Genomic DNA, 26,433 nt, shown 5'->3' on the forward strand with positions numbered 1-26,433 from the left:
GGCTTCAACTAGTGACTTCTGTAAGAAAGCATAGCTCTCCATTCGAGTCCATTTTTGTAGTTTTACTGTCCGTCATCTGGCATTTCAGAAATTCTGTCTATTGATTTAAGGAGATCAGCCACAAGCTGCAATGATTCTGCTCCAGAGACCAGCTGCCTGCAATTTGGGAGAAACAGAGTATCAGTCTAAAGTCCAAGAGAGGATGAAGTACACAGGCACCGTTTTGATACAGTGTTTATCCGAACAATTTCACTTTCAAGCAGCAGTTTATTTGGACTGCAAACTTGACTTCTTGAAGGGAAAAAAAATACATAAAGTATACATTTTTTACATTAAACAAAAAAAAAAACCTAAGGACATTTCAATATTTCTAAAAGACTTCCACTGTTATCTAAACTGCACAACAAATAACGCACAGATAAGGAACAAGAACATGAACTAAGTGATCTGGCATGCAGAACACAAGAACCTGAATTTCAATCCCACGAAAATCATTGGGAAACTTCAGTACTGGCCTTGGCATTAGTACTTAGACAAGCATCTGGGATAAATTGGATGAGCCTTTTTAAAACATCTTACTTTATTGAAGACCGAGAGCTTGTTATAACTGTGAGAAGATTCTGCAAGGCAACGTCTGCATTTTGTTTCATTATGGCCAGACTAGCTGATTGGCCCGATCTCAAGGCTTCGATCTCTGTCTTGTAATTTTTCAGTTGAACCTTGACAAGGAAAAAAAACAAAATGGAACACTTTACATGACAATAACAACAACAAGAAAACCCAGTACATACTTTACAATCTTAAGCAAGGTACAGCAACTAATGCATAGACACTTAATACAAAATTATGCTCCAGAGCTAGGAAGAGATTCTTTCTAGGCAATCTCAGATATAGAACTATAGCTTAGAAGCGTTTATTTATACTGAAGATATGTGCACAGTTTTCACGATACACTGCTATCCAGCAGCCCTGAATTCTGCTATTTTCATACACCCAGCTCAATGCTGGGGTGAGCATTCCAGGTCTGATGGTGGGGAAGGAAGTAGTCACTTGACAGACATTACTGTCTAATGCTACACAGGCTGTACCAAGATACCTGTTATTTCTCTCAAGTTTCTTTCCCTTCCCTTCCCCCTCTTGAGAAACCTCCTATAGCTGAATAGCCATTTGTCTTGCTGTACTACAAGTATTTGTAGTTTCTAGATATCAAGCAGCATTTGAACATAACGTGACACAAGTAAAATGTTAAGTTGCAAGACATCACCACAAAACAAACACCACATCTCGCAGAGATGAAGCTTACAGTTTGCATAGACACAATAGCTCTAATCTATAAATTTTTCTATGGCACTCTCTAGGAAAAGTGAGGCACGGCTAAATATTTTCAATACCCCTTTTGGGGGCTACATTTCAAGATAGATGTTTTCAGTCACATTCATACATTCAGAAAGGCCTTAAGAATGCTAGTCCCTACCTGAAGTAATGCATTTTCCTGTTTCAGTTTTGTAGCATTGTTCTCTGCTTTAACAGCCCGTTTCTGAAAGAGAAAAACAAAAAATTTATACCACAGCAGTGCTTGAGGTTTAAGGCAATTTAAGGAATATAGGAATGCACAATTCCAGCATATAACTTGAAGTGACTTGTGTTATAACACCTCTGGCTCTGAAAACTTTATCGAATGGGGACAGCGCACCCACCCCTTCTCTCCCAACTTTTTTTTTTTCCCCGATATTTTCCACTTATAACTGCAGAGTCTGTTATCCCCTGCCATTTTTCTTGGACAAGAGGAGAAGTTACTCGGTAGAAATAAACAAGCAGGAAAAACAGCTCTTAGTTCATAAAGGAGGTGTTATCAGAAGGCTGCAAAAAAGCAATTGCAGGTGTTGACGAATATAAAGATGATATTTTGCAAAGATCTCCCTTATTCTAGGTAATGGATTTCTAGACTGAGATTCAGTCTTGTTATAACAGAAAAAGCTGAACCCACGTCAGAGCTTTTCAGTGCTAGCATTGCTGGACCAATCACTTAAGCTTGCTGAACTAACTGGGGGCAGAAGGAACAGAAATGTTCAAGCTATGAACGTGTTTCTGCTAGCACAGCGCTCGCAAACGCCTACAGTCATCAGCTGGAGATTTTGTTCCACGTGCTGCACCATTGCTTCTAGATCTTGAGCTTCTTTTTCTTCTTTAATTTTGTTTTCCTCAAGCTTTCTTTCAAGTTTCCTCACCCTTAAAAAACAAGAGACAATCTGCAGTAAGCATGTGTAACACGAAATTCCTTGGTAAGAAAATTCTAGAAAAGGATCAAAAGTCTCTTTCCTCTGCACTACACAAAAACGAAGTCTTCCCAACTAAATTTCTAGACTGTGACTCCAGGGGTTTGTTTGTTCAACATCCATTTGCATTAATGGGGATTACATCGCTGAAACCAGAAATGCTGTACAGAAAACATGTCTATTCACAATCAGTCTAGATACGGTTTAGATACGGTTGCATTCTGACACCAAACATCAAACGTTTACCGGCAAGTACTGGCTGCCTCACTACTAGCAGCAGCATGATGCAGAGGATTCAGATGGGAACGTAAGAAATTCCTGCCCCAGACCAGGCACTGGATTGTTTAACCTCAGGAAATTCAAACCTCCCATGATCAAGCTGCTCAACAGAAAAAAATAAAATACTCTTCTTGCTTCAGAGAAGAGAGATAAAGATTTATTTGATAATTTGAAGCTTTACGAAATGCTTCTTCTCAAGCCCTACCCTCATTCACACTAACCATTCAAACTCATGAAGTATAAGCCACCCAACTGTACTCATCAGACATCAGCTTGCTACTTATTCCCCAAGCTTTTTTCAATAAGAAAACCAGGTTTATTAAAACCAGGTTTAAAAATAAATAGAACAGATTCCAACTACATTTTTCTTCTTTAAAGACGCTGACTCTTTCCAGTGAGCACCTTCTAAGAGAACTTGTTTGAACGGTTACTTTCCCCCATACTGCGGCTTACGCACTTGTCTGCTTGAGTTTCAGAGAAAATCTGAAGCTTATTGATCTTGCTTCTCAAACTGGCATTCTCTTCTTTCAGCTAAAAAGATTAAAAATTCTCATTAGAAGTGAGGGCGTGATTTCACAGCACTTCTAGATGCGCACAACCTGAAGTAGTACAGAAGCACCCAACTTTCCCAACGCCGGTGCTGAAAAGCCTCCCGCTATTACCTGCCAGCTTACTTGCAAGCCCAGTTTTTCCCTTCTCAAAGCCGTCTCACTTCAGCTAACCCCGCGGGGCAGAGAAACCAGGCAACGAACAGCTAACACAGGGGTGCGACCAATCCAGGGCGGTTCAGACCAAGTTAGCGCAGCTAACCCGACTGCTGCGGCCGTGGGGCAGGGGTTTTTTTTGCCTTCCTGAAGCTGCTCTAAGGCCGCGCGGGCGACAAACGCCGCTGTCACCACCCGGCGGGCGGGTTCAGCGCTCGCCTGAGAGGAGAGGGGCCCGCGGGGAGGCGCCGGGCGGCCGGCACGTACCTCCTCGTAGCTGGGCTGCCGCGGCGCGGCGAAGCCCTGCGGCGGGGCGGCCCCGCCGCCTGCCGCCAGGTGGGCCCGCTCCACAGCCGAGGGCCGGTAGCTGCCGCTCCACTCCTCGTCCTCGTCGTCCTGCGCCTGGCCGGGCGGCGGCGGCGCCGCGAAGGGGTCGGAGCGCGGGGCGGCCTGTGAGGGGGAGAGCGGGCCAGAGGCGCTGAGGCGGGGCCGGGCCGGGCCGGGCCGCGCCCCCACCCAGCCCCGGGCCGTACCTGGCGGATACCGGCCGCCTCCTGGCCGCTCCGGCCCTTGCTGCGCACGAACTCGCGGAAGGAGAAGGGGTTGGGCTCCGCCGGGCCCCCCGCGGGGGGCACCCCCGCCGCCATGCACCCTTCCGCCGCCGCCGCCGCCGGCCAACCGGCCGCCTCCCGCCTCCCCGGCTCCGCTTCGTTGCGCGCCGCGGGGCGTGGCCTCACCTCAGGGAAGGCCCCGCCTCCCTCCGCAGCGGGCCAATCGGCGAGCTGCCAGCCCAACCCCCTACCAATGGGACGCTCCTCTGCGTCGCCCTCCTCTCCCGCCGACGGCCCAATCGGGCCAGCTGCGCCGCAGCGCGCTCGGCGGAGCCCCGCCTACGTGACAACCCCCGCCCCCTCCCCTTCTCCGCGCGCGCGCCGGGCGGAAGCGAGGCTGACCGGCTGACGGCAAGATGGCGGCGGCCGTGGCCTGGCTGCGGCGCGGCGCGTGGGGCCCGGTGCGGCGGTGAGCGCGGCCCTCCCTGCGGGGGGGGGGGGGAGGGGTAACGGTTGTGAGGGGGGTGGGGTGTCCGCTCCGCCCGTTCGCCCCCTCACGGAGCTGCCGGTGTCCGCAGGTGCGGCCGGAGCTACAGCAGCGGCGGCGGCGGCGCCTACCCGGCCGTGCCGCTGACGAGCCCGCTGCCCGGCGCGCCGCAGCCCCTCTTCGCCGCGGCCCGCGGCCGGGAGCGCTTCGAGACGCGGGTGACGGCGCTGGACAACGGGCTGCGCGTCGCCTCGCAGAACAAGTTCGGGCAGTTCTGCACCCTGGGCCGTGAGTAGCCACCGTGCCGCGGGTCGGGCCGGGCCCGGCCACCGGGTACTGACCGCTTTGTTTCCTTCACGCTAGTTCTCGTGAATTCGGGGTCACGGCACGAAGCGAAGTACCTCAGCGGCATTTCTCACTTCTTGGAAAAGCTGGCTTTTTCCGTAAGTGCTGCGTTTGGGATGACTGGCTTCCGCAGCCTCTTTGCAAAATACCGTGGGAAAACTAAAAAAAAAAAGCACCAGCTCCCCCCCCCAACCCCCCAAACTGGACATCAACGCGAGTGACGGCGCCCAAGTACAGCTGAGGGCAGGGCCTTGCCCCGCACAGCGGCAGTGCGGGTTTAAACTGCTTAAGCACTGATGGCGATGGCGTTGCTACGGCTATAATTATACTCTGAAAGTTAGGCTGTAATTATACTCTGAAAGTTAGGCATGCCTTCATCTCCAAAGTTACAGAGCATTCGGCAAACCGTCCGACTTAAAAAATACAGGAGGCTTTGCGTGTGCAGATGTGCTTCCTTGTTCGAGGCTCTGCTGAATAATTGTGAACAGTTATCGCTTTACTGATTCGTAACGCTAGTCTCTTATTCTTAGTCCACAGCTCGGTTTGCTAGCAAAGATGAAATTCTCCTCACCTTGGAAAAGCACGGGGGCATTTGTGACTGCCAGGCATCAAGGTATGGTAGTTTTTCCTGTACTCTGTAACCTGAATGGTTGTAGCGTGGACAGTAGTTTGAGATGACTGAATCCTTGCTTTCCTGGTGCGTGAGAGTAAAAGCCAGTTTCTGTTTCTGAGTAGAAGAAATCTTCTACTTGTGGCAGTTGCTACAGAAGCCACAGGAACGAACCTGACAGAGTAACAAATGTCAGCGCTATCTCATGTTCAAAGCACTTAGTGAATAGTGATCAAGCAGCTTTGTCTGTGATTTCCTGTAGCGTGTTTGCTGAACGCTCAGACGTGTGACTTCTGAACTGAACGCGAACCCCATCTGCTTGTGTTGCAGGGACACAATAATGTATGCCGTTTCTGCTGACGCCAAAGGCCTGGACACAGTGGTCAATTTGCTGGCTGATGTAGTGCTACAGCCCAGGTTATCAGGTCTGGGAACATAAGTGTCTGTCTCAAAAAAGGAGTCCCGAAAGCAGGACTTGCTTAGTGCACTTTCAAATTCTTCTTTAGATTGCACTCATCAAGAAGCTTAAGAGTTCTCATTCAGCAATTGCATATTTTGTGTTGTGGTCGTTATTTCTTGCTTTGCCTTTTATCATAGATGAAGAAATTGAGATGACTCGAATGGCTATACGATTTGAGCTTGAAGATTTGAATATGAGACCTGATCCGGAGCCTCTACTCACGGAAATGATCCATGCGGTAAAAAACACTGACAAAGCTATCTTGCACACAGCACCCTGTATGGTACACGTTGCGTTCTCTTCCTCAGCCTCAGGGCTTATTTTAGACTGCTCTGCAAACAGATTTTTCTGATATTCAAATACATTTCAGCGGTAGGAAGGAGAGTTTTGCTGTCCCTGCATTTTGAAATTGTAGATTCTGTACATGTGAAAGGTTTCTAATCTAAACTAAAACCAACTATAACTTATCTTTGTTGATATGGGTGACAATATGTTGTTGACTTATGCTGACATAAGTGAAATGATGCTCAGCTTGTCCTCTCTTAACGCATCTCTGTCAGGTAGGTGTAATTCTGGAATAAGAAGAAAGGCTTAGACTGAGGGGGCAGAGTAACGTTTGTTACTTTAACGTATCTGTTTCCTTTTAGGCAGCCTACAGAGAAAATACAGTTGGACTCAACAGGTTCTGCCCAGTAGAAAACACTGACAAAATTGATCGGGAAGTCCTCCATTCGTACCTGCGCAACTACTATACGCCGGACAGGATGGTGCTGGCTGGGGTGGGGATCGAGCACGAGCAGTTAGTGGAGTGTGCCAAGAAGTATCTGCTTGGAGTAGAGCCAGCGTGGGGTAGCGGAAAGACCAAGGACGTTGACAGATCTGTGGCTCAGTACACAGGAGGCATTGTCAAGGTAAAAGGCTGTGTATATGCAGTCAAAACTGACTGTGGCAGCCATCATTTGGGTGACAGGTTAATAATCGGGAATTTATCGAGCTGCATACAGAGGTGAAAAGCAGTCCTAATTATTTGTCTTCCCTTGCCACAGGTTGAAAAAGATATGTCAGATGTGAGCCTGGGCCCTACTCCAATCCCAGAGCTTACCCACATCATGATTGGGCTAGAAAGCTGCTCATTTTTAGTAAGTATCGGCCGCAAATCCATTGTTTCACATGCCGTGTGCCTGAAGAATTCCAGGCTGCTGTCTTGTCCTGTAAACACTGGCACTGTTTTGCTGCTGATGGTGCAAGTACATACAGGCAGCTTTTTCACTTAACAGTTTTTGGGGAAGCTGGGAAATGTAGTAAAACTGGACACATGCCAGAGTGCGCTGTCATGCCTTTCAAGAGGCAGATGCATCTTTGATAAAGGCACTGATTTTACACTCCTCTTATGCAGTTTTTTCTGACTTTAACTGATCCCTGACCCTTGAGATCCCTACTAGGTCTTTGCTATTAGTTGACTGAATTTCTTGTTGCAATTCAGGAGGAAGATTTCATTCCCTTTGCAGTATTAAACATGATGATGGGAGGTGGCGGCTCTTTTTCAGCTGGAGGGCCTGGCAAGGGCATGTTCACCCGACTCTATCTCAATGTACTCAACAGGTTTGTTTGACTTCCTGTTTAAGGGATAGCAGAAAGCCAGTCTTCTCATAGGATGCTCACATGAAAGACTGCATCTTTTGAAAGCCAGCACGCCTTATTCTGCTTGAAATACATGGGATATGTACATATGACAGTGACAACAATATGTCACTGAGCATGCGAGAGGGTGAAAATAACTGGGCAGAAGTAACCAGGAATTCTGTCTTCCTCCACCAGTCTAACCCATCCTTTTCAACAGAGACTATCGGTGAAATTGGCAGTAGATACCAGTAATTCTGCTTTGTATTGCTCTCCTGGTTTCAAGGATGCAAGTGGAGAGAAGGAAATAGATGAGACATGCAGAAATGTCAGAGGCAGGGAATGATAATCTCCATAAGCACTGCTGAAAATCTTGCTTCTTAGCCTGAAAATGGGCTACAGGGACTCACTGTCTGCTTTCTAGTTCTATGACATTTAAATAAGCGTGTTTATGTACTCACAGGCACCACTGGATGTATAATGCAACCTCCTACCATCACAGTTATGAAGATACAGGTCTCCTGTGTATTCATGCCAGTGCAGATCCAAAACAGGTATGTAGCCCTCCTGTGTTCAAAGACAGATGCCCTTCAAAAGGCATTGCTTATTACCAAACTGAAACGTGGTAAGAACTTTTACACTTTGAGATAAATTAATTAGTGGTAGCACGTGTCTGTACAGAAGTGCCCGTAAGATCTGGGGGATTTCATGTAACTTTGCAACATAGCGTATGCATACTCTGTTCCTTATGCATAATTATAGTCTTAGAAGGATTTTTTGGTTTACTTCAGTGAAGAGGTTTTTTGTAACATTACAAAACTATGGGAATTCAACAGAATATTGTTCTCAAATTCATTCAGTTCTTCTAGGCTAGATCTCCCAAGGGAAGAAGTGTCCACTCATAGTAGCTGTTGAACACTTTATGCTATGTTAAGAGAATAATTAAGCATTGTTTTAATTTTCTTTCAACTATCTGTTTTTCCTAGGTTCGGGAGATGGTGGAAATCATTACAAGAGAATTCATTCTAATGGCAGGAGCAGTGGGAGAGGTTAGCAGCCTAACTTGCAATCTGTGCATCTGGTCTTTCAGCTGAAATGTTATATTGAACTGGCCTTGCCAAACTAATGAATTTTTTGTACAGAAGTATTGCACTTCTTTCTATAAAAGAGTACAGTCATGTAAGCACCACCTTCACAAAGAGGAAGGTGTTTACAAAATTCTTACGTGCTCTCTAGCCCTTCATAGCAAACGTTTATAGCAAAAGGAAAGACCTTTTGCTCATTCTTAATGTCTGATGTGTGCTAAGGAAAGTCTAGCTATTAACTGGTCCGGTGCCTTTTTTTTCCTCCTCTGAGGCAGTACCTCTAGGATAAAGCTCAGCTCCATCTCCTTCATGGAGCAGAACGTGGCACTAAAGCCAACCTCCCTGTTTTTTTCTAGGGAGTGATGGTATCTTGTATTAGAGAGCAGTGGTCAGACTTGTGTGAACGTTTATTTGCATCTGCTGTTTCTTTGCAGGTAGAACTTGAGCGAGCAAAGACGCAACTGAAATCCATGCTCATGATGAACCTTGAGTCTCGGCCAGTTATCTTTGAAGATGTGGGAAGGCAAGTGTTGGCAACAAACACAAGGAAACTACCTCATGAGCTCTGCACGCTCATCAGTGAGTAAACAGTACTTTTCCTGTGCCTGGATTGAACTATAGTTACATTTCGGGGGTGGCAACTTAGACCATATTCTTGCAGCACAGATGAATTGCCTTAGAAAGCAGGGTGGCATAAACACCACAGATGCATATTTCAAACTGACCTTCTCAACTGCTTGCAAGCTAGCACAATGCTATTGTTTGACCGAAGGAAGGGAAAAACAGAGGCGTGGTAGAGAAGGGCCAAAGCTAGTGATTGGTCTTCTGAAGTCAAAAGAAGAGTCAAAGACTTTTTTTCAGGTCTCTGACTCAGTGCCTCAGCAAAGCTGCTGCTTGCTATTTAAAAGATGGTTGTAACAGCTCTGCCTTTCATCTGCAGGTGATGTGAAATCTACTGACATCAAGAGAGTGGTCACTAAGATGCTTCGTAACAAACCAGCTGTGGCTGCACTGGGTGACTTAACAGATTTGCCCACCTATGAACACATCCAGGCAGCACTTTCCAGTAAGGATGGGCGACTCCCTCGGATGTATCGGCTCTTTCGATAAATCAGTGCATATTGCAGATATCTATGACAGACTACTTTTTTTTTTTTTTTAAACATTTGTTGGATTATAACATTGCTGCAAAACCGCCCATACCTTTCCAGGCATAGTGTGCAAACATGGGAGTAAGCTACAGCTGAACAAAACTGCTTCACAAGATTGGACTGCGACGAGCTCATTATGTTGTGGGCTTATAAGCCATCCTGGCTCTGGAGGAGTTATTTTTCACCTTCTGAGTAGATTTATGGCAGAAGATGGCTGTATGCAGCCTTTTCTTGGCATTGGGGAGAACACAGCAAGGCAGAATATTCATCACTAGCGGAAAGCATGTAGCTGAGAAGGAATAAGTGTGTTACCACTTAATCATAGTGCAAGACCAGCCTTTTCGGCAGCACAGGCAGGGCTGCCAGCGTGGAGGCACCTGTGTGTGCCATTTCTGAGGTATGTGGCAGCCTGCCCTTCCCTCCATTGTGGCCACAGCACCTGTGCAGGGCAGACAGTTGGCCATGTTGGCTGGCAGTGGGCCGGATGGGATTAAACTACAGGCGGCTTCAGGCTAGGCTGCTCTGGTAAAGGCACAGAGCGTGTTCACGTTAGCTTTCCTTCATAAGGCTGATGGTGACAATCCAAATCTACCACATTTGTTAGTTAAAACATTGATTTAGAGACGTTCGGTTTGACAAGTCAGTTGGCCTCCAGTGACATACACTGGGAGCCCGCAGCCTTATGCGGGCATAGGAAGACTGAAAATGCTGTTAAAGGGTCTGGCTTACATATGTGATTTCAAAGAATATTTATAGCTATTACCAAGGTGGACAAATATTTGGTCGAAATGAATTTGGAAAATATTAGTTATTATCCCTGTGCACTTAGGCAACAAGTTTTCTGCATTCTATTTTTTTGTTAGAAGAATCATGGATCGTTTCGTCAGTGTAACTTACCTTCTGTAATACTCTTTGAAATAACGTGTCTGGAAAGAGCTTGATAATTTTGCTAGAAAGAGCTCAAAGGAAAGTAGACCTAGAGCGAAAACAGTTTCTGGGAAATCCATTTATGGAGCTAGTCTTCCTAACTCTATGTGGATATTTATTCTAGAATGAAAGCAATCCTATTCTTTAGATTATTTCACTTGCAAGCGGATTATGCTAAAGAATAAAGTGCTTTTACTCCAGAATTGGCATCCAAACAAGAAGTTATTAAAGGAGATGCTGCTGCACCTTAAATTCATACTCTCCCTTTCTTCAAATTGTTATTCAGGTGAACATCTGCAAAAAAAGGCCTTGTAAACAAAAGACATAGCTCTGTCTTTGCTGTGAGACTGACAGTTTAGTTAGGAGTCAAGATCAACAAAGTGAGGATGGAAAGATGATAAAGTGGTTGACTCTTGGGAAAAACTAGGATGCTGCCGCATTACAGAAAGAGACGTGAAGCTAAGTGAAACACACTTGACATTACTGGAGCCACTGTGGCCCGTAAGAGCTGATTTACCTAATCCCCTACCATATACGCTTAAAAAAACGTAGGCTGCTGCACTGCAGCAATTCACTGGCTTGGTACGTCTTTTAAGGAGCAATCAAACTGGGAGCAGAACACTATGAGGCAGCTACTGTCTGCTTTATCCCCGTAACTTCCCTCCTGCAACTGGAAGAAAAGATGTTGCGTTGCTTCTTATGGACCCCACACTATGGACGTCTGTAGATGCCTCTGTCCTATTCAGTTGTTGTGTACGTTTGTAAAGAAAATAAAGAGACTTTTAAATGACTGGAGCAAGTAATAAGGAGCAAGAGTTCTGAAGTTCATCAGTTAATGGTTGGGTTTCTTAAACTGGCAGGTGAAATGCACTTCGTTAACAGTCCCAAAGAAACCTGTCAATTTTTCCAGGTGAAGAAAAATGCATGCTGTCATGCAAATGGTTAGCATGCATCACACAGTCAAAGGCCTTGAGTTCTCAACACTGCAACAAGAGCTGGTTCTCGTTTAAGGTACAGCATTAATTTATTTTTATTCCTTTAAAAAGAAAGGAAATCCCAATATCTGATGGCTACAGACAGGCCAGTGCTGTAAAAGTCTGTACCGCAGAACAGAAACTTTGTCTTGGGCAGGTTGCATAGTTTTAGCAGCAGTTCCTCCAAATAGTTTGCTCTGTTTTTTGTGTAGTAAGGTGACTAACCATTCAATCTGTGCCCATCGAGAGTTGTTCATTATTAACTGTAGTTATATTTTACCAGCACCATACTGGTCCCTGTAGTAGTGAAATTAAGTGCCTTCAACAGGGATAAATTCATGAAGAATGCGTGTCTGGTCCTCACCAAACTCACTGTAAGTTTAAAAAGACGCTACCTTCAAAAATAGCAAGTTATTCAGAGTTTACTGAATTGGGAAAATAAAAACAAAGGGGATTTAACTCATAGAGCCAGAGGGAAAGGAATTGAGCTGATCTGACTTGCTGCAATTTCTCTGGATGCTTCCTTAGTACTCATTTGATATCTTAATCACTTTGGTGGAACATTACATAATAGCTGTATTTAGAACATTGCTTTCAACTGCAGTGTCCTGCTGCTGAAGGCCAGGCAGCGTTTTATCACCTTTAGGGAGGACAAATGAATTGAGGATGGGATTGTTTCAAGAAGTCTCAACAACCAAAGAAATTTACTGGTTTGAGAGATTAATATTTACCCCCTTAGTAACAGAAGGCCTATACAATAATTAATCAAAGGCAATGTTTGTACACTTTGAATGTACTGTAGTACATTCATACAGGTCTTGCTCGAGAGGGCCAAAAAGCCCAACAAACAAACACTGTCCTCACACAAAACTGGTCCCTGTTAAGCATTTTACAGAATACCGTACATCTGGCTGCAGGTAAGGAGAAAAAAAAACAAAGTAGATCCAATCAAACAGACATAGAAACGTTTTCGCCCTTCTGAAAAATTTTCTTATGTCATCCGCCCCCTGTCATACCAATTCCAGGGGCTGCGCACCCTGTGTAGAGTCATCTTAGAACAAAGAGACTGCATCAGGCTGCTTCCAAAGATAATAGGGTTAAAAGTAAATCAATTATATCTGTTGATATGGATGTCCTAAATAACTGACTCCCTTTTCCTCAGCAAAATCACTTGAGCTGTGTGGATCAGCTCATGCAAATGAATCCAGGGTGAGGTTTAAGACATTCTTCAGAAGCCACAGCAGCTGCCAGAGGTGCTTAACCAGACAACAGTTCCCTGCAGACTTTGCTGTGGCCTGAAATCCTCTTTCAGGGCACCTCTAACACAAGCATTGCAGAGTTCTCAGTTCAGGAAATGCTACATACGCTGCTGGATTTTTGGTCCTTTTGCTCGTGCCGTTTCTTCAGTTCCCTTGTAATCCGTCTCTTTATTCCGATTAAATAGAGCTCTCTGTCAAACTGCCCCGCAGCGAGTGGAATGCTGCAACATAAACATAAGCAACAAGATCAGGGCACAAATTCATTCTTCTTGTTGGTTCTGTATGTCCCAACTAGTCCATACAAGAAAGGTCAGAAAAGTCATTCTTAATTTCTTGAGGCACTCGGTTGTTGCTCTGAGTGAAGAGGTACAAGTTCTTTTCCACAGTAACAAGTTAAAGGTTTTTCACAATACATTTTAAGGAAGATTATATGGGTAGTAATAGGGAAATGTACCTTCAATTTAAGCATGAAAATGCCTGCAGTCACAAGGAATACACATAAAGGACATTGGTCTTTAGCCTTAACACGAGTGACAGTCGATTGAGAAGCTAAACTACTAAAATCTAGCTTACTCTTAAGAGTATTCACTGGCCTTCCTGTCTCCAGAAATATCAGGCTGGAACGGTTCACATTCAGCAGTTCTTACCTTAGTCTCCTACACAGGCCAGAAGAAAATCCTAGCAGCCCAACTTCAGTGTTGCAATACTTCTATTTAATAGGTATTTCATACCCATAAGCCAAAAAAAAAAATCCGAATTCTAATTGCACTGCTGATCAAGTGCTTTGAGAAATTACCAACTTCTAGATACCTAGGTCTTGAATTCCTTGAGCATGCTACTCACAGAAAAGAGACATTAACTAACTTAACCAACTTTTCTAAGGGGTTCTGCTAGCTAGCGTCACAGCCCACACACAGGTGGGACATTAAGACACTTGGAGGATCTGAAAGTACTCTGCAGACATACAGCTACGTTGAAATGCGATCACCACTGGGAAGGGAAAACAGAATTGATCCCAAAAGGGGAAAGAGGAACAGAAGAGGAAAACTGTCCATGCCAACAGAAAAAGCAGTGAGAGCTGTATCTCGCATAAAACACAGATTCATAATAAACTGCAAAGGACTCAATTTTCTCCCTCAGACGGATTAAGAGACCTGGCAACAGGGATTTCAGATCTCAGCTGCGTGGTTGAAATGTTCTTACTGCTCTGACCACTGGCAGTATATTGTATACAATACAGAACAGGCTGCAAGGAGCCACAACGGATTAACTCCCTCTCAGGGACTCTTGTGAGAGAGTGCAAAGTCTGAGCAGGAGCATATCCTCAGAATCACTGCAGCCATGCACAGTCACACGGAATGGTGTTAAGTAGGGCGCTTACTTGTCTCTGCCAGGCCTCACTTTCACGCGGAACAAGGCAAATACAGGCCGATGGTCTGAAGTTTTGAGGACAGGACAGGAAGAGTACTTGACCGCATGGATGTCATCTTTGTGCCGACTCCGGTATACAACTCGATCCTGGGAGGCAGAGAGAGATGGGAAACTGATGGTAACTCCCCTTTACTCACCCTGGAGAGAAGCACTGGTTCACAAGAGACAAACGTGTTCGTTTATCGCACCACTTAGTGGAATTAAGTGCCTTCGATAGGGATAAATTCATGAAGATTGTGTGTCTGGTCCTCACGGAACTCACTGAGGGGACATACAGTCCCAGTAACAGTTGCGTGCCCAGCTCTGAGCACAGGGGATAATGTACTATATTAGGCTGTAAGGCAGGGAAAAATAAGATAAGCAGTCTGTGCCAAAGTTTCCCTGTACTCAAGCACCCAACAGTCCTTTCACCCAAACCAGCTCCACATGCCATGTTGCCCTTGAGCAATATTAACTCTCAGCATGACTGTATCTTCTGCAGACCAACTGTGTCAGGGAGCATATCCAAGACAGCTTTTTAATATAGGTAGGAATCCCCTGTGGAGGCACGTATGTGGCTGAACAGCCTTTTTGAGAATGCTGGTATGAAACCATCTCTTACCGTGTAGGATGGAGTCCTTTGTTTGGAAGTGGTGTCATAGCTGTCCTTTCCTATGTCAAACTTGTAGGAAGGATAGAAATGAATGTCAGCCTCTTGGAATCCTTTGAAAATAGACCCTGCAGGAGAGGGGGAGACTAGCATGAACAAACGCCTCCTTCTCCCAAGGACCTGCACTTATTTAACACTACTTAACTATTGGTCGCTAGAAACTGCAGCCCAGTTTACATAGGAGTCAAATGAAAGAAAGAGCAATAAATTGCTTGGGAGATTACACAACATACACAGCAAAACGCAGAAGTCTCTCCTATTGACTGTCACTGGACTTGACAATGGTTGACTTCTCTTTTTTAGGGAGCTTAACAACAGAAAGCAGTGAAGGTCTTCGGGGAATTGGCTGTAAATATTTGTGTCCCTAGAAATCTTTGTTCCTGGAGGCTAGGGAGAAAAACAGCTGTCCCTCACCCCTACTCATTTCATTAATAAGCTGGTCGTACTCCAGTAGCTTGGACATGTCCTTTTCTAGGTTCTGCTTCAAGATGGAATCCACGGTCTCACGATCCTTATTTAGTCGGAAGTTGAAGTCACCAAACCAGAATACTTCATCAAACCGAGTTGTGACATCACCTGCAAATTCAAGCCAGAAGTGTCAGGATAGAAATAAACATTCTGAAAAGTTCTGAAAGCGGGGAAAAAAAACCCCGAACTCTTCTTTCCTGATTCTCTGACTTTTGAGGAAAATTAAAAAATCTGATGCAGCTACATACTCATTAAAATGAAACTCACTCACTTATTTCAAAATAACAGCTACATTATGCATAGTTAGTACTGAGAGTACTGCTAGCTATGTTTAAGGAACAGGCATAAATTATTTCTTCTTACTACCAAGAGACATAATACTGTATATGTTTTCTGCCTGTGACCATCACAGAATGCGATAGTAGAAAAATAGCAGAAAATAAAGTGTTGGTCTGAAAAACAGACCAAATTTTACCTGTAAGGCCTAAAAACAGGTTGAGCACAGAAACTTAATATTACACTGCAGACAAATAAGTTAGTCTTTCTAGAAAAACGGCTTAGTTAGATATCTAGATGTCATGTTAACAACAGAATATTAAGAGACAACAGTAAAATTTGGCCAACAGTATGTTGACCTCATATATATATATATATATACACACACACACACATATATGTATATACACATATATATACACATACACACCTACATGCATCCATATATATATATATAGTTTACCTACATATATATGAATTGAAATAATGTTCTTTTTGCAAGTTTTTAAGTAGTCACTTCTACTAGTTCTAGAAAACACTTAGAAAAAATTGAAACACATCCATAATATTTAAAAAAAAAAACTTCAAAATTATCTCATTAGCATTCTGAGAGAAAATACATCACATTTTCAGTTTTCTCCCTTCCCCTCCATTTCAGCTTTTTCTCTCAAATCTCGGGAAAAAAAAAAAAGCTGCAGCTCAAAAAAAACCAGGTGGCAACCTCACACAAAAAGACTTGTGGTCTCTTTTCAGCTGTCTCAAAGAAGCAGACCCATTCTCTCTCCTTAGTGTAGGGCAAAAGACAATGCACAAACTCTGTTCACTTGCACTCACGCACAACCATGGTTTCATGCTTACTAGAGCTGGATCGATAAGGATTTGTGTCTGGAACGTTCTTGGGAAGTGCAAGTGCTTGAATGGTTTTACTGTAGTCCATCTTCCTCTCATTCACTTTACTGTCCCCAGCTGAAAGACAGAAACCCCAGTACTGCCAATGACGCACCATTTTCATTCAACAGCTATTTTTGGTTATAACAGCAACGTCCAAAGGACATTAGACATTTTCTGCATGTAAAACACAATTCTCTGACCTGGGGAGCATAAGGACTAAAAGACAATGACAGAAAGTGAGCAGAAAGACACACAAATACACAGAGTTCATTTTTGTACTTGTTTTGTAAGTTTGCTACAAAAAAATCCCCCTCTCTAATCATTCTAAGCTCAGCAATCTTGAGCTTCAACTTCAGTGTTGTCTTATTCCTGCACCCCTCTGCAGCTTTTTGCTCCTGTAAAGCAGTCTTGCTCCTCCCTCGGTCAGGGCATTTCTACCAAGCTTGTAAACGTCTCACATGTGAAGTGGGAGGTAATGAAGAGAAAGGAGGTCCCAAAAAACGTGAAGGAGATCCCCAGAGCTCCCTTGGTTTTGATTTGAGACACAATTCGAGTTGTCACTGTGGCATATTCCACTTCTGCAAGGAGAAAGAGAAGCAGCTGTTACAGAAAAGCCTCTGGAGACAGGGGGCAGGGAAGTCAGGAGACGGACAGTCCTGGGGAAAAGGACAAGACACCTGATGGCAGCAGTCCTTTCACCTCCCCATTCTCCAGCTCATACTGGACCACACACCTGAGCAAAACCAGATTAGGTCCCTTCGAATGAAGACTGACATGTAGAGCACTCCGTGTGCAGCAGAGTAGAGCATGACGTAGTGGGGGCCTAGCGTCTCTTGGAGGCGGATCTCCCACTCTCTTCTACAGGAGAGAACAACAGCTGGATCACAAGAACAGGACCAGAGACAATAAACTGAGAAGGCAAATGAGCACTGGGAGAAGACAGCAATCCCTCTGATGAAGAAAGGCAAGCAAGCGTAAACAGAACCTGCTCTGCCAAAGCAACGCTGTGTTAAAGGCTGATCAGCCTGACGCGTAACCTCCCGTGCGTCATGCAGCAGGCTGTGCACGTTGGTGAGTTAGAAAGTCACTGCACCAAGCAGCTTACAAGTCTGAGGAAAAACATGATCCAGTGAGAAGGTATCTTAAAACAGCATGGACTGACACGAGGCTTCAACTTGCTCTGCTACGGTCAGTCACTCTCAGATAGACTAGAAATTTTGGAGCCACGTGCTGATAACGAGTACAAGGAGCTGCAGGGGAGCTAGCTGACTACAGGCAAACTCTCTTTCAGATCTGTGGTAAGACGCCAAATGAAATCGAACAGGTATTAGCTTCACTGAGAACAGGACCAAGTCCTGAATTTACAGATTTCGTGACATTTCCCCTGGTGCTTATGCAGTGAAATTCACAGACTTATTGACTGGGTGGCTCATTAAGAATACTGAAAATATGACTAAGAATATTTCCAGAATAATTAAGAAAAAAAAAGCTACCAGTTAAGAAGAAAAGAGGACGGTTCATTACACTGCTGCTGCTACCTGTCTGGACAGCCTTCTTGAACCCCAATGACATACATATCCTGGGCATAGTCAGGATCCGTTGGTAATAAGAAGTCATCCAGATTCACTGGAAGTTCCTGTTAAAAAGGGGTGTGAAAGAAGAAATTAGCAATATTAATTATACAATAATTTACTACAGAAGTAGAGGAAAAATCCAGGCAAAGCTACAAGCATATGACAACGATTCAGGCTTCAAAAAAAAAAAAAGGTTACTAGGTCATAACACTATGAAGACAAACAGACAGGAAATACATTTTTACACAAGTAGAAAAGAATATATACGTGAAAATGGGGGAAGTGAGAAATGACCCAACCTAAGTTCTCTTAATGAAGAAAATAATTAGTATCCACTTTACGTTGAACGATGCTCTCTGTTACGTTTTGGGCTCATGCAGAAAAGTGGCTGCTGTAGCTGGAAGAAGGTGGCTACAGACAGACAAAAGTCTGATCTTTGTGGGGCTGGACACCTGCACATTTACTCAGTCCCCCAAGGGGCTGCTTGTGTTCTTCCAAGCATAGCTCCTAAATCAGCCGGTTGAAGCAATCTTGAATTCCTCTGCTATGCCAGGATGTGGGCAGGAGGTTATGTTCTTTACTAGAGATATTCTCTTCATAAGCACTAAACCCTCAATCATCTTCATATGACCCTGATCACAATGGAGAGTTAGGGAGCTGGAGCGGCACTAGCAAGCTTCTCATTGCTTTCATACCTAACATGTGAGGATTCCCATTATGACGACTCTTTCACGAAGCTGAACTTGTGTGAGAGGGTCCTGTGACTTGATAAAGACGACAAACTCAGGTTGACGGAGAACGTAATCATGAACAGGAAAAAAAACATTGCACCAGTCCCTCTAATAAACTTAGGGAAACTTTACCACAGCCACAAGAGTTCTAGAGACTTATGTGCACATACCTTCTGACCCTGCATGTTCCAGGTAGCCACAAAAATTCCAATATTCCGATCAGGGAAATATCTGCTAAGTTCTTCTGCTCCCAGTAAGGCACCGTTTGCCAGAAGGCTGCCTTCCAAGTAGCTTCTGCGAACAGAAGACCCGTAAAAGAGCATCTAAGCAAACAGCATGACTATTGGAATACTGATTTATAATGCTTGAATTTTGTGTTAATCGAGAACATACCTTCAGCTCAAGAAAAGAACATTTATTATTTATATACTGTTCTGCTTGCCTAAAGTTCTTTAATACGTTGCCAATTTTTACAACTTTCAGAAACTCAAAGTTAAAATGTAAATGACTTCCAGGGAAATGCAAAACAACTCAAAAAAGAATTTGGCAAAGGCACCAGGATGTGATGGACCATCTTTCGTGAAAGGTGCTCCGTGACCTGTCACGCTCCCAGCAGTCATGTTCAGTTTGTACTGATGCTATCAGCCAAATCCCTGGCTATCCCCTTGGCACAGAGGAGCTAGGACTGAAGTGGATGTAACGTGCCTCCAGGTTGCCAACTCAGAGGCCCCTTCAGCCATGTGCCAGCCCTTGTCTTCAGTGCACATCGCCCAAATATTCCTCAGCTGGAAACAATCCTTATGGAGTGTTCATGGCTCACACGCAAGAGAGCAGAACTACTGTCATAAACCAGCCTTTTCAAAGCCAGGACGCAGGCATGACAGTGAGAGCGACATTGCACAAGTTATGTGATCAGAGGATTCGAGCCTTCCAGGGTTTTCAATCCCCTAGCGCTTACCTCAGACACAAAGAAAAGAGACTGGTTTGACATTTGAGTATCTTGAAGCAGCTCAGCTTACTTTGCAAACATGAAAACAGCACCACCATTTCCTATGTTCTTGCACTACGGTGCTCCTCATCAAGAACTCAAACTCACATTCTTCCTTCAATTCAGCTTGTCAAATTAGTTTCCAAGTAAAAGCGAGTCCTAGGTCTAAAAGCGTTTCACGTTCCAAATAGACAGACTTGCCGCACACCACCTGCCTCTCTACAGAACATACTGCTTATAAAAGCAAGGGGTATTGGCAAAAGGAGAGCAGGCTGAATAAGCACTTTTAATCTTGCTTAAGCTCTGCAAATAACGATTACAGCATGTCAGGGAATGCTGGGCAATCTACTGGCCTACCCAACCCCTCATCTGACTCTGACAGCTGTTCAGAGGAAAGCACATGAAAATGCATCACTGACAAACGAGTAACAAGCTGTCTTTGGATTTTTTTTTTTTTTATACCAGTTAGTAACACCTTAATTTATCTGACTCAGAATTATTTTTCCTGTATCACTGCCTCCCACTGGTTTTGGATCAATAATCAGACTTACATAATAATCTGCAAGATATTGAGGGGTATCTGTAACATCCAACTTTTAACTGAGGACTTGGTATACTTTACCTTGTAACATGGTTCCTGCCCCATGGTATTGTCAATAATACCTGCTGGAGCGTTTGCGCTGTGTGCTGGGAGGTCTTTACAAACAGAGCTTCTGCAGCCAATTACAAGAAGAGGATTCAATTCACTAACAAGCAGATGAGAATATCTATGTCAGTTCCCTCCAATCAATAATTTAAACTTAACTAATAATGAAGGCAAATGAGCAACCAGAGCTAGAGGAGATGGTCAGGACCGAAGCAGGAGAAAGTGCTGTACTCAGATCTGAGTGGAATCACAATCTTCCTCAAGAGATTCCTAGAGCAGCTGGGGCAGAGGATCTCCTGCGATACACTGAAGCAGCTTCCAGTCCTGTCAGAAGCCAAACAAGCTCCACGCTTGCAGAAGACACTCAGCACCTTACAGGACTGTGGCAGGCACGTGTGTGCAACTACTGCATGATAGCTTCAAGCTGAAGTATTTGCGTTTTCTTTTTCCTGCCAGTTAACATCTCAGTTCCAGCCCAATGTACTTTTCGGTTAAAAAAAGAGTTACTCCCAACCATTAGCACCCACCGCTACTTTTTAATTTTCAAAATAGCTTACTGAGACGTTTACAGGAAAGCTGACAGCAATCTAAATATTTTTTTTATGAAAAGCAATGCACAACACATAGTAGAACACAATATAGAGCATTTGTACTAAACTTTTCATCTTCAAGCTGTTTAAAACTGAAGTTTTCACAGTAAGCTAAACAACACAGAATAATCTCCTCATTTATTCATCAGTCAGAAGTTGTCTGCCTCAGACCAACAGGATTCTGCAGGCAGCTGGCTACCTAGTAACAAATACCAAACTGTCTCTGCCAGGAGAAGCTGGGGAACGTACCTGTTTCGAACATCCTTGGCACGAATAGGAGTGAGCAGGCTGAAGGTAGATTTCATGGAGTCTGTGGAACAATTATCATAGACCATCCCGCTGCCATGGAGCCTGGTGTCACTCAAGCTGCTGCTTACCCTCCCAAACTCGCGCTGAGAATAACGTCGATAATCCATAAAATCTGAGTCAATCCTATTAGCTGTTCTCAGCGCGTGAGAGGCCACATTGAGCTCCATGGGCGGCAGAGGTCGAGTAGGCGTTATTTGGGCCAGCCGGGGCTTGCTGCCCGAGAACGCTTTCCCCCGCAGGAGCCCACCGAAGGCACTGGAGATCTCAGAGGCTCGTTTCCCCAGGTCAGCAGTGCCACCTTTGCTCTTCCCCGCGGGACTTGCTTCTGAGGCATCGGGTGAACTGCGCAAGGAATTCTGCTCGCAGCACTGGTCGCAGGGGGCTGCCCTAGCCCCGACGGCAGGGCTGAGGGACGCGTCCTGCAGAGAACCGTTCGAGGAACTCGTCTCGTTGGGATCGGTCAGGCTTTCTTGGCTAGTTCTTAATCGTCTCCACCTCCTCCAGCTTTTCTCATCCAGAGAGGCCGCACGCTCCAGCCGGGGTTTCCTAGGAGGTCTTGGGGTGATTGATTTGATTCTCATGTTGGCTTTGACTTCATCCGGTAGAAGCTTTAACGTTTCATTCAAGGAGATGCCTACGCTTAGAGGATCTTCAAAGGTAAGTACCCCGCTGTCACCAGCCCCTTTGCTCACTGCTCTGCCAGCTTTTTTAGCTTGCAGGTCCTGTACCGCTCCACCCTCGGTGCTCTGAGTAACACATGCCCCCGAGTGCTGAGAAAATCCATTTAAAGTATTCATTCTCCAGCTGCGTACTACCTACGGATACCGTGCCACGCGGGGAGGTCCTCACAGCATTGTTTTCTCTCCCTTGCTTACCCCGTAGGCTCCCAGAGGCTTTAACCAAGCCAGAAAAAGCACATAGCTTGAAGACAGTTCAGTCTTTAGCTGGGACGGAAGGGAAGGCATATGTCCATGCAGATGCATTGCGGAACACCTGGATTTCCCCCAGAGAAACACAGAAGAATAAAAGCCTGTAGAAAAAACAAGCTCCTCACAGGACCTCCCACCGGAACAACTCAAACCTTAGCAGGACCTTCTTAGAAGAAAACAAGGTTATTTTTCCTTTTTTTTTTTTTTTCTCCAAGCGCAGAACAGCGAAATGAATTTCTCGCTGTTAGAAGCATCAGAGGCGGGAACAGACCCCCCCTCACGGAAGGGCGGCGCGTTACGCGTTGGCGTGAAAGGAAATTAAAACAGCGCGTAAATCACACCTCGGCCTCCCGACGCTCTCAGGCAGCCCCGCGGCGCAGCGAGCCCCCGTCCAACCCGTCGCTGCTGATGGTCGGAAATCCCTTCCCTGCATGGACCCGGCCGCTGCCTCAGCGTCACGGCGCAGGGGGACGAGGCCGCCGCCGCCAAACGACCCGCCTCGGCGGCAGCCGCCCGGCGCAGGCCAGGCCGGCCCCGCCGCCAGGCCGCAGCCGCCCCTAGCAACGACCGCCCCTAGCAACGGCCGCCCCGCCCCGCGCCGCCAGCGAGGCGCCCCGCGCCAGCGCGCCCCCGCGCCCCCTGGCGGCCGGAGGGCGCGCAGCCCCTGGCGGCCCGGCCCGGCGCATCCCGCGCCCGGCGCAGCGAAGTTTGGTAAAGGTAACCGGGGGCGGGTGACAGCCCTCGGCTCCGAAAGGCCTTCCGTCACACAGACATTTCAAAGGGCAGGTCGAAGGAAAACGCTTCACATTCTTCCCCCTTCCATCCCAAATTTCTGAAAACTCTTACATTAGTCTCCCATTTTGCACATTTCAACACCACCACTTATTATAACCCGGGGTCCAGAAGATGACTGGTATTATCACATACCATGCTGTTGGCAGCAGCACCTACATCTGTTTCTTCCAACAGCGCTCAGCACAGCTCCCAAGGGCGCAGGGGCGTTTCCTCCATCCCACTGTCACTCGCTAGAGCAATAACCACAAGAAGTAGTAAAATGTGAAAGTGCTCCAGAGCGCAAAATATTTTATTTAAGAATTTACAGTGTCAAATCTTACACTTAGGAAAGATAGCCGCTCCCAGCTCAAAGGAAGCCTTCTTGAATTCGGATGTTTGGCAGTCTCTACTGCAAGGAGAAAGCGAGCAGCAGCACGGCGGAACTACACGTCCGACCAGGTCTTAGGTACAAAAGAAAACCATACGGACTGCTGCTGACAGTGTCTGGGATCGAGCATGGACAATTCTGCACAGGTTTCCCACTCCCCCAAACAGTTTTTTTTTTTTTTCCTTCAATTACGTATAAACCTTTTAGAACATAGGTAAGGCTATCCAGATCTCAAACGTGGCATTACTCAGGAAAAGACAAGAAATCAGGGGCCAACACTGGTAATGTCACATTCACGGTATTTTCTACTCATGGGCAGAAATTCAAGTAAAATCAAATAGTTTTGGTGGCAAATTCTAAATAAAGTATGGTTTATGATTTAATAAATATTTAAAGTTTATTTTCTCTCTTTGTGGATGATTCAGATTCTTCAGCAAATATGAATGTTGCATATCATCATGGTTTTCAAGATTTCCTATATTAAACCTAAAGCTCTTAAAGTCCATTGGTAGAGGTCTAATCCACCTACTTTTAGCATGTTCAAAATTTAGCTGTTAGCTATTTAAGACCTTGGTTATTTTAGTAATGGAAATTCAAGAACAGAGTATTACGAACAGATTCTGGCACTCAACAGGAAAAAATTTAAACAACTTCCAAGCTGTTACCACCTTAATTATGTAGTGCCAGCAGTTTGAGAGAAAGCAAGTAACCATATTGCACTTAGAAGAACACTCACTCGTCAAATAGTACAGCATTGGCTATTATACAGAGAGCTTCTTTCGGACTATACAATTTGCTTTACAAGTAGTCTAAACCACGAACTACATACATACTAGATAAGATCCAAATCAAGTTAGTATTAGATTACAGTCACAGTTTTCATTCAATATAGGTCAATTTATTTGGATGAGCTGTGGCCCCCTCTTCCCCCCTCCCCCTTTCAAGAAACAAACTAGCACAAGGCAATTTCCCAGAACATCTTGAACTTCATACCTCGACAAACCAAGTCCTGTTTTACAAGCATTAAAATTGTGCATGGTCCTCTTAAGGCCACAGTGTGTTATATTACAATGTGGACATGTGTGTCCCCCATTGGGAGGGGAGCATCCTTCAGAAATTAAGGAATCCCTGAAACCTATATCTTTGAAAGTCACACTAGTAGGTTTAAAATAAACTTAAGGAATCAATTGCCTATGCAATTTACAAATAGTTTTTGTAACAGACAGCAGCTATTTCCTCCCTTATGTCTATTCTTTACCACAACAAAGCTATTTCTAGCCAGCTTTTAAAGGAAAAGTTACATATATTTCATGTTTGGTAATTATTTGTGTAGATGAGGTGCGAGTAGCGAGACTCATGAAATAAATCACCCATCATTAAATTACGGTCATGTCAACTGCAAGCTAGTACTGATGCATGTGCCATAAGATTGAAGAGTTCTTTGTATATTCAGAACAAGAGTGTGAATCCGAATACAAAGCTATTGTATTCTACTTCAACGTTGGATACTTTCTCTGTCCAATTCTTCCCAGCCTTGAACTTCCAGTGACTGCAGGAGACTGAAAAAGGAGAACAGAAATAAAAACCACTCTACAAATAAACTCTCTCTCATAACGGAGACAAAATACAAATAAAGCTGGCAGAAGTTTTTTGATCCGTTAACTTAGACAGAAACTAGACTGTGCACATTTAACATTCTGCATGCAACAGTCCAGATTAAGCTAGTAAAACATAAAATCAAAATGCAAAGATTAAGAGGGCTGACGTTCTGCTTGTCAGGTGATGGCAAACATCAAAGCTAAATTGCATTTTAGAGGTCTGTCAAAGCACCAGATTTTCACAGCAGTACACATTTAAACCTTTGCATTTTTACGGTTCTACCAAGGCATGAGAAACTCATTCTGCAGTAGCAAGAGCCTTGTTTTATGTACAGTTAAGTGTTGCTGTAAAGCAGACGCCCAGCCTACAGTGAGACAGCCTCTTGTGTTATGCTACTTTTTAACCCTTGCACTCTTGGTTTAAGAATGGATGAAAGACCACAGGGCAGCTAACTCCATTACTTTATCTTGCAGAATTCCCAAACGCTATGAAGGCAGGGAAAGCAGGGAGGCAAACCGGGTGACAGAGACTGGATTATCTTAGTAATAACATGTAAGAGCTGTAGGGGATGAGAGCTGACCAGGGAAAAAGAAAAAAGGAAACACAATCACACTATGTTCAAAACTCAGAGAGATGGGAAGATAGCTGGGAGAAGAGAAAGCAAATTTGTACTGCTATTTAAGGCCACACCAAGTTACTTTAAGGGTAGATGTGGATTTAAAGCAGTTAAAGCAAGGTTCTGCATACCTGTGATTTACCCAAGCAACACTTCACAACGTGGCTTAACTCTCAGGGCAAACAAGTCTATAGTTTTGTTTAAAGTAAAAACAAGGCTTTTACTCACTTGTGCGAATTGAGAAGGGTTGTAGAACTGTACTGTTCCTGCTGAAGGTCCCCCTGAAGGTGGTGCAGTGGGAGGCTAGAAAGTAGATTATATAATGTTACAGAACTGCAGAGCTTCACTGGCTCTCAAACTTCGTTTGCTTAGGCACACAAAGAAAATATTCACAGGAATAATGCCAACAGTATGTACATAGCAGCATATTGTAACAACTGCAAAAAGTGCTGGTACGCTTTGCATCCATATCTTTAATATTACTTGCTGAATGTAGGAATTGGCAAAACATCACATGCATAAACTGTAAATAGCTCTGAAAATCCAAGGCATGCAAAACCAAAACAAGACACCAGTGCGATTTCACTGAATTAGTATCTTCTGCTTTTGTTAGTAGTACCTTAGGACTTGCCCCCAAAATAAACATTCTGTGTCTAGTTTTACTTTACTGAGAAGTATCAGAAAGTCGGTGCCACCCCTTTATGGTGACCCTAGAGTACTCAAATCTTACAGCAGAGATGAAGCATTCCTTTAATTCCTACAGGGGCTTTTGCAGATGAAATAGGCAATGATATCATTACTGATTTGAAACTGGCAGCAGCAGTTGGGGGAGTTTTGTTTTGGGTT

At 44.7% G+C, this 26,433-nt stretch overlaps 4 protein-coding genes across 14 annotated transcripts in view; 1 reads left to right on the forward strand and 3 right to left on the reverse strand.

Moving 5' to 3' along the window:
• Positions 1 to 16: 16 nt before the first annotated feature.
• On the reverse strand, positions 17 to 3,970 carry ENTR1 (endosome associated trafficking regulator 1). The gene is made up of 7 exons (XM_068914748.1): positions 3,793 to 3,970; positions 3,527 to 3,709; positions 3,013 to 3,086; positions 2,118 to 2,229; positions 1,475 to 1,537; positions 580 to 719; positions 17 to 156 (listed from the first exon to the last, which is right to left on the reverse strand). Exons 1-7 carry the CDS (start codon positions 3,904 to 3,906, stop codon positions 63 to 65), a joined length of 780 nt encoding a protein of 259 aa, XP_068770849.1. The 5' UTR covers positions 3,907 to 3,970; the 3' UTR covers positions 17 to 62.
• Positions 3,971 to 4,189: 219 nt separating this feature from the next.
• PMPCA (peptidase, mitochondrial processing subunit alpha) lies at positions 4,190 to 11,304 on the forward strand. Its single transcript, XM_068915378.1, has 13 exons — positions 4,190 to 4,279; positions 4,389 to 4,585; positions 4,661 to 4,740; positions 5,173 to 5,255; positions 5,583 to 5,677; positions 5,850 to 5,950; positions 6,360 to 6,623; positions 6,759 to 6,851; positions 7,196 to 7,314; positions 7,796 to 7,886; positions 8,319 to 8,381; positions 8,852 to 8,996; positions 9,358 to 11,304. The coding sequence occupies exons 1-13, from the start codon at positions 4,227 to 4,229 to the stop codon at positions 9,525 to 9,527; spliced, it is 1,554 nt and encodes a 517-aa protein (XP_068771479.1). The 5' UTR covers positions 4,190 to 4,226; the 3' UTR covers positions 9,528 to 11,304.
• Positions 11,305 to 11,494: 190 nt separating this feature from the next.
• INPP5E (inositol polyphosphate-5-phosphatase E) lies at positions 11,495 to 22,775 on the reverse strand. 4 transcript variants are annotated; one of them, XM_068915377.1, is made up of 11 exons: positions 22,552 to 22,775; positions 21,222 to 22,274; positions 18,919 to 19,042; positions 17,982 to 18,079; positions 17,177 to 17,301; positions 16,902 to 17,021; positions 16,411 to 16,518; positions 15,223 to 15,384; positions 14,761 to 14,876; positions 14,110 to 14,246; positions 11,495 to 12,949 (listed from the first exon to the last, which is right to left on the reverse strand). In XM_068915377.1, exons 2-11 carry the CDS (start codon positions 22,076 to 22,078, stop codon positions 12,817 to 12,819), a joined length of 1,980 nt encoding a protein of 659 aa, XP_068771478.1. In that variant the 5' UTR covers positions 22,079 to 22,274; positions 22,552 to 22,775; the 3' UTR covers positions 11,495 to 12,816. The 4 variants fall into 4 exon arrangements, 2 of the variants coding, with proteins under 2 accessions (XP_068771478.1, XP_009664018.1); XR_011135670.1 differs by having other exon boundaries at positions 15,255 to 15,384; positions 21,222 to 22,759; XM_009665723.2 differs by having other exon boundaries at positions 21,222 to 22,775.
• A 492-nt stretch (positions 22,776 to 23,267) lies between these two features.
• The window catches only part of SEC16A (SEC16 homolog A, endoplasmic reticulum export factor), a 31,437-nt gene continuing 28,271 nt past the window's right edge, over positions 23,268 to 26,433 (reverse strand). For all 8 annotated transcript variants that reach the window (XM_068915376.1, XM_068915375.1, XM_068915372.1 and 5 more), the window contains 2 exons: positions 25,816 to 25,890; positions 23,268 to 24,931 (listed from right to left, as the gene is read on the reverse strand). In XM_068915376.1, coding sequence (XP_068771477.1) covers positions 24,863 to 24,931; positions 25,816 to 25,890 — 144 coding nt within the window. In that variant the 3' untranslated portion in view covers positions 23,268 to 24,862. The remainder of the gene's footprint in view (positions 24,932 to 25,815; positions 25,891 to 26,433) is intronic.

The sequence above is a fragment of the Struthio camelus genome, chromosome 20, assembly GCF_040807025.1.
Source record: "Struthio camelus isolate bStrCam1 chromosome 20, bStrCam1.hap1, whole genome shotgun sequence".
NCBI classification, from domain to species: domain Eukaryota; kingdom Metazoa; phylum Chordata; class Aves; order Struthioniformes; family Struthionidae; genus Struthio; species Struthio camelus.

What these genes read in the sequence shown, in the direction of transcription:
- ENTR1 (XM_068914748.1), bottom strand. Translation starts at nt 3,906, where the DNA reads ATGGCGGCGGGGGTGCCCCCCGCGGGGGGCCCGGCGGAGCCCAACCCC. An exon ending in GGCAGCCCAGCTACGAGGAG is followed by an intron (nt 3,087 to 3,526) that starts GTACGTGCCGGC and finishes TAATCTTTTTAG; the next exon opens with CTGAAAGAAGAGAATGCCAG. An exon ending in AGGAAAATGCATTACTTCAG is followed by an intron (nt 720 to 1,474) that starts GTAGGGACTAGC and finishes TTCCTTGTCAAG; the next exon opens with GTTCAACTGAAAAATTACAA.
- PMPCA (XM_068915378.1), top strand. Translation starts at nt 4,227, where the DNA reads ATGGCGGCGGCCGTGGCCTGGCTGCGGCGCGGCGCGTGGGGCCCGGTG. An exon ending in TAGAAAGCTGCTCATTTTTA is followed by an intron (nt 6,852 to 7,195) that starts GTAAGTATCGGC and finishes GTTGCAATTCAG; the next exon opens with GAGGAAGATTTCATTCCCTT. An exon ending in TATCTCAATGTACTCAACAG is followed by an intron (nt 7,315 to 7,795) that starts GTTTGTTTGACT and finishes ATGTACTCACAG; the next exon opens with GCACCACTGGATGTATAATG.
- INPP5E (XM_068915377.1), bottom strand. Translation starts at nt 22,078, where the DNA reads ATGAATACTTTAAATGGATTTTCTCAGCACTCGGGGGCATGTGTTACT. An exon ending in GGAACATGCAGGGTCAGAAG is followed by an intron (nt 18,080 to 18,918) that starts GTATGTGCACAT and finishes CCTTTTTAACAG; the next exon opens with GAACTTCCAGTGAATCTGGA. An exon ending in TCCTTATCGATCCAGCTCTA is followed by an intron (nt 15,385 to 16,410) that starts GTAAGCATGAAA and finishes TTGAATTTGCAG; the next exon opens with GTGATGTCACAACTCGGTTT.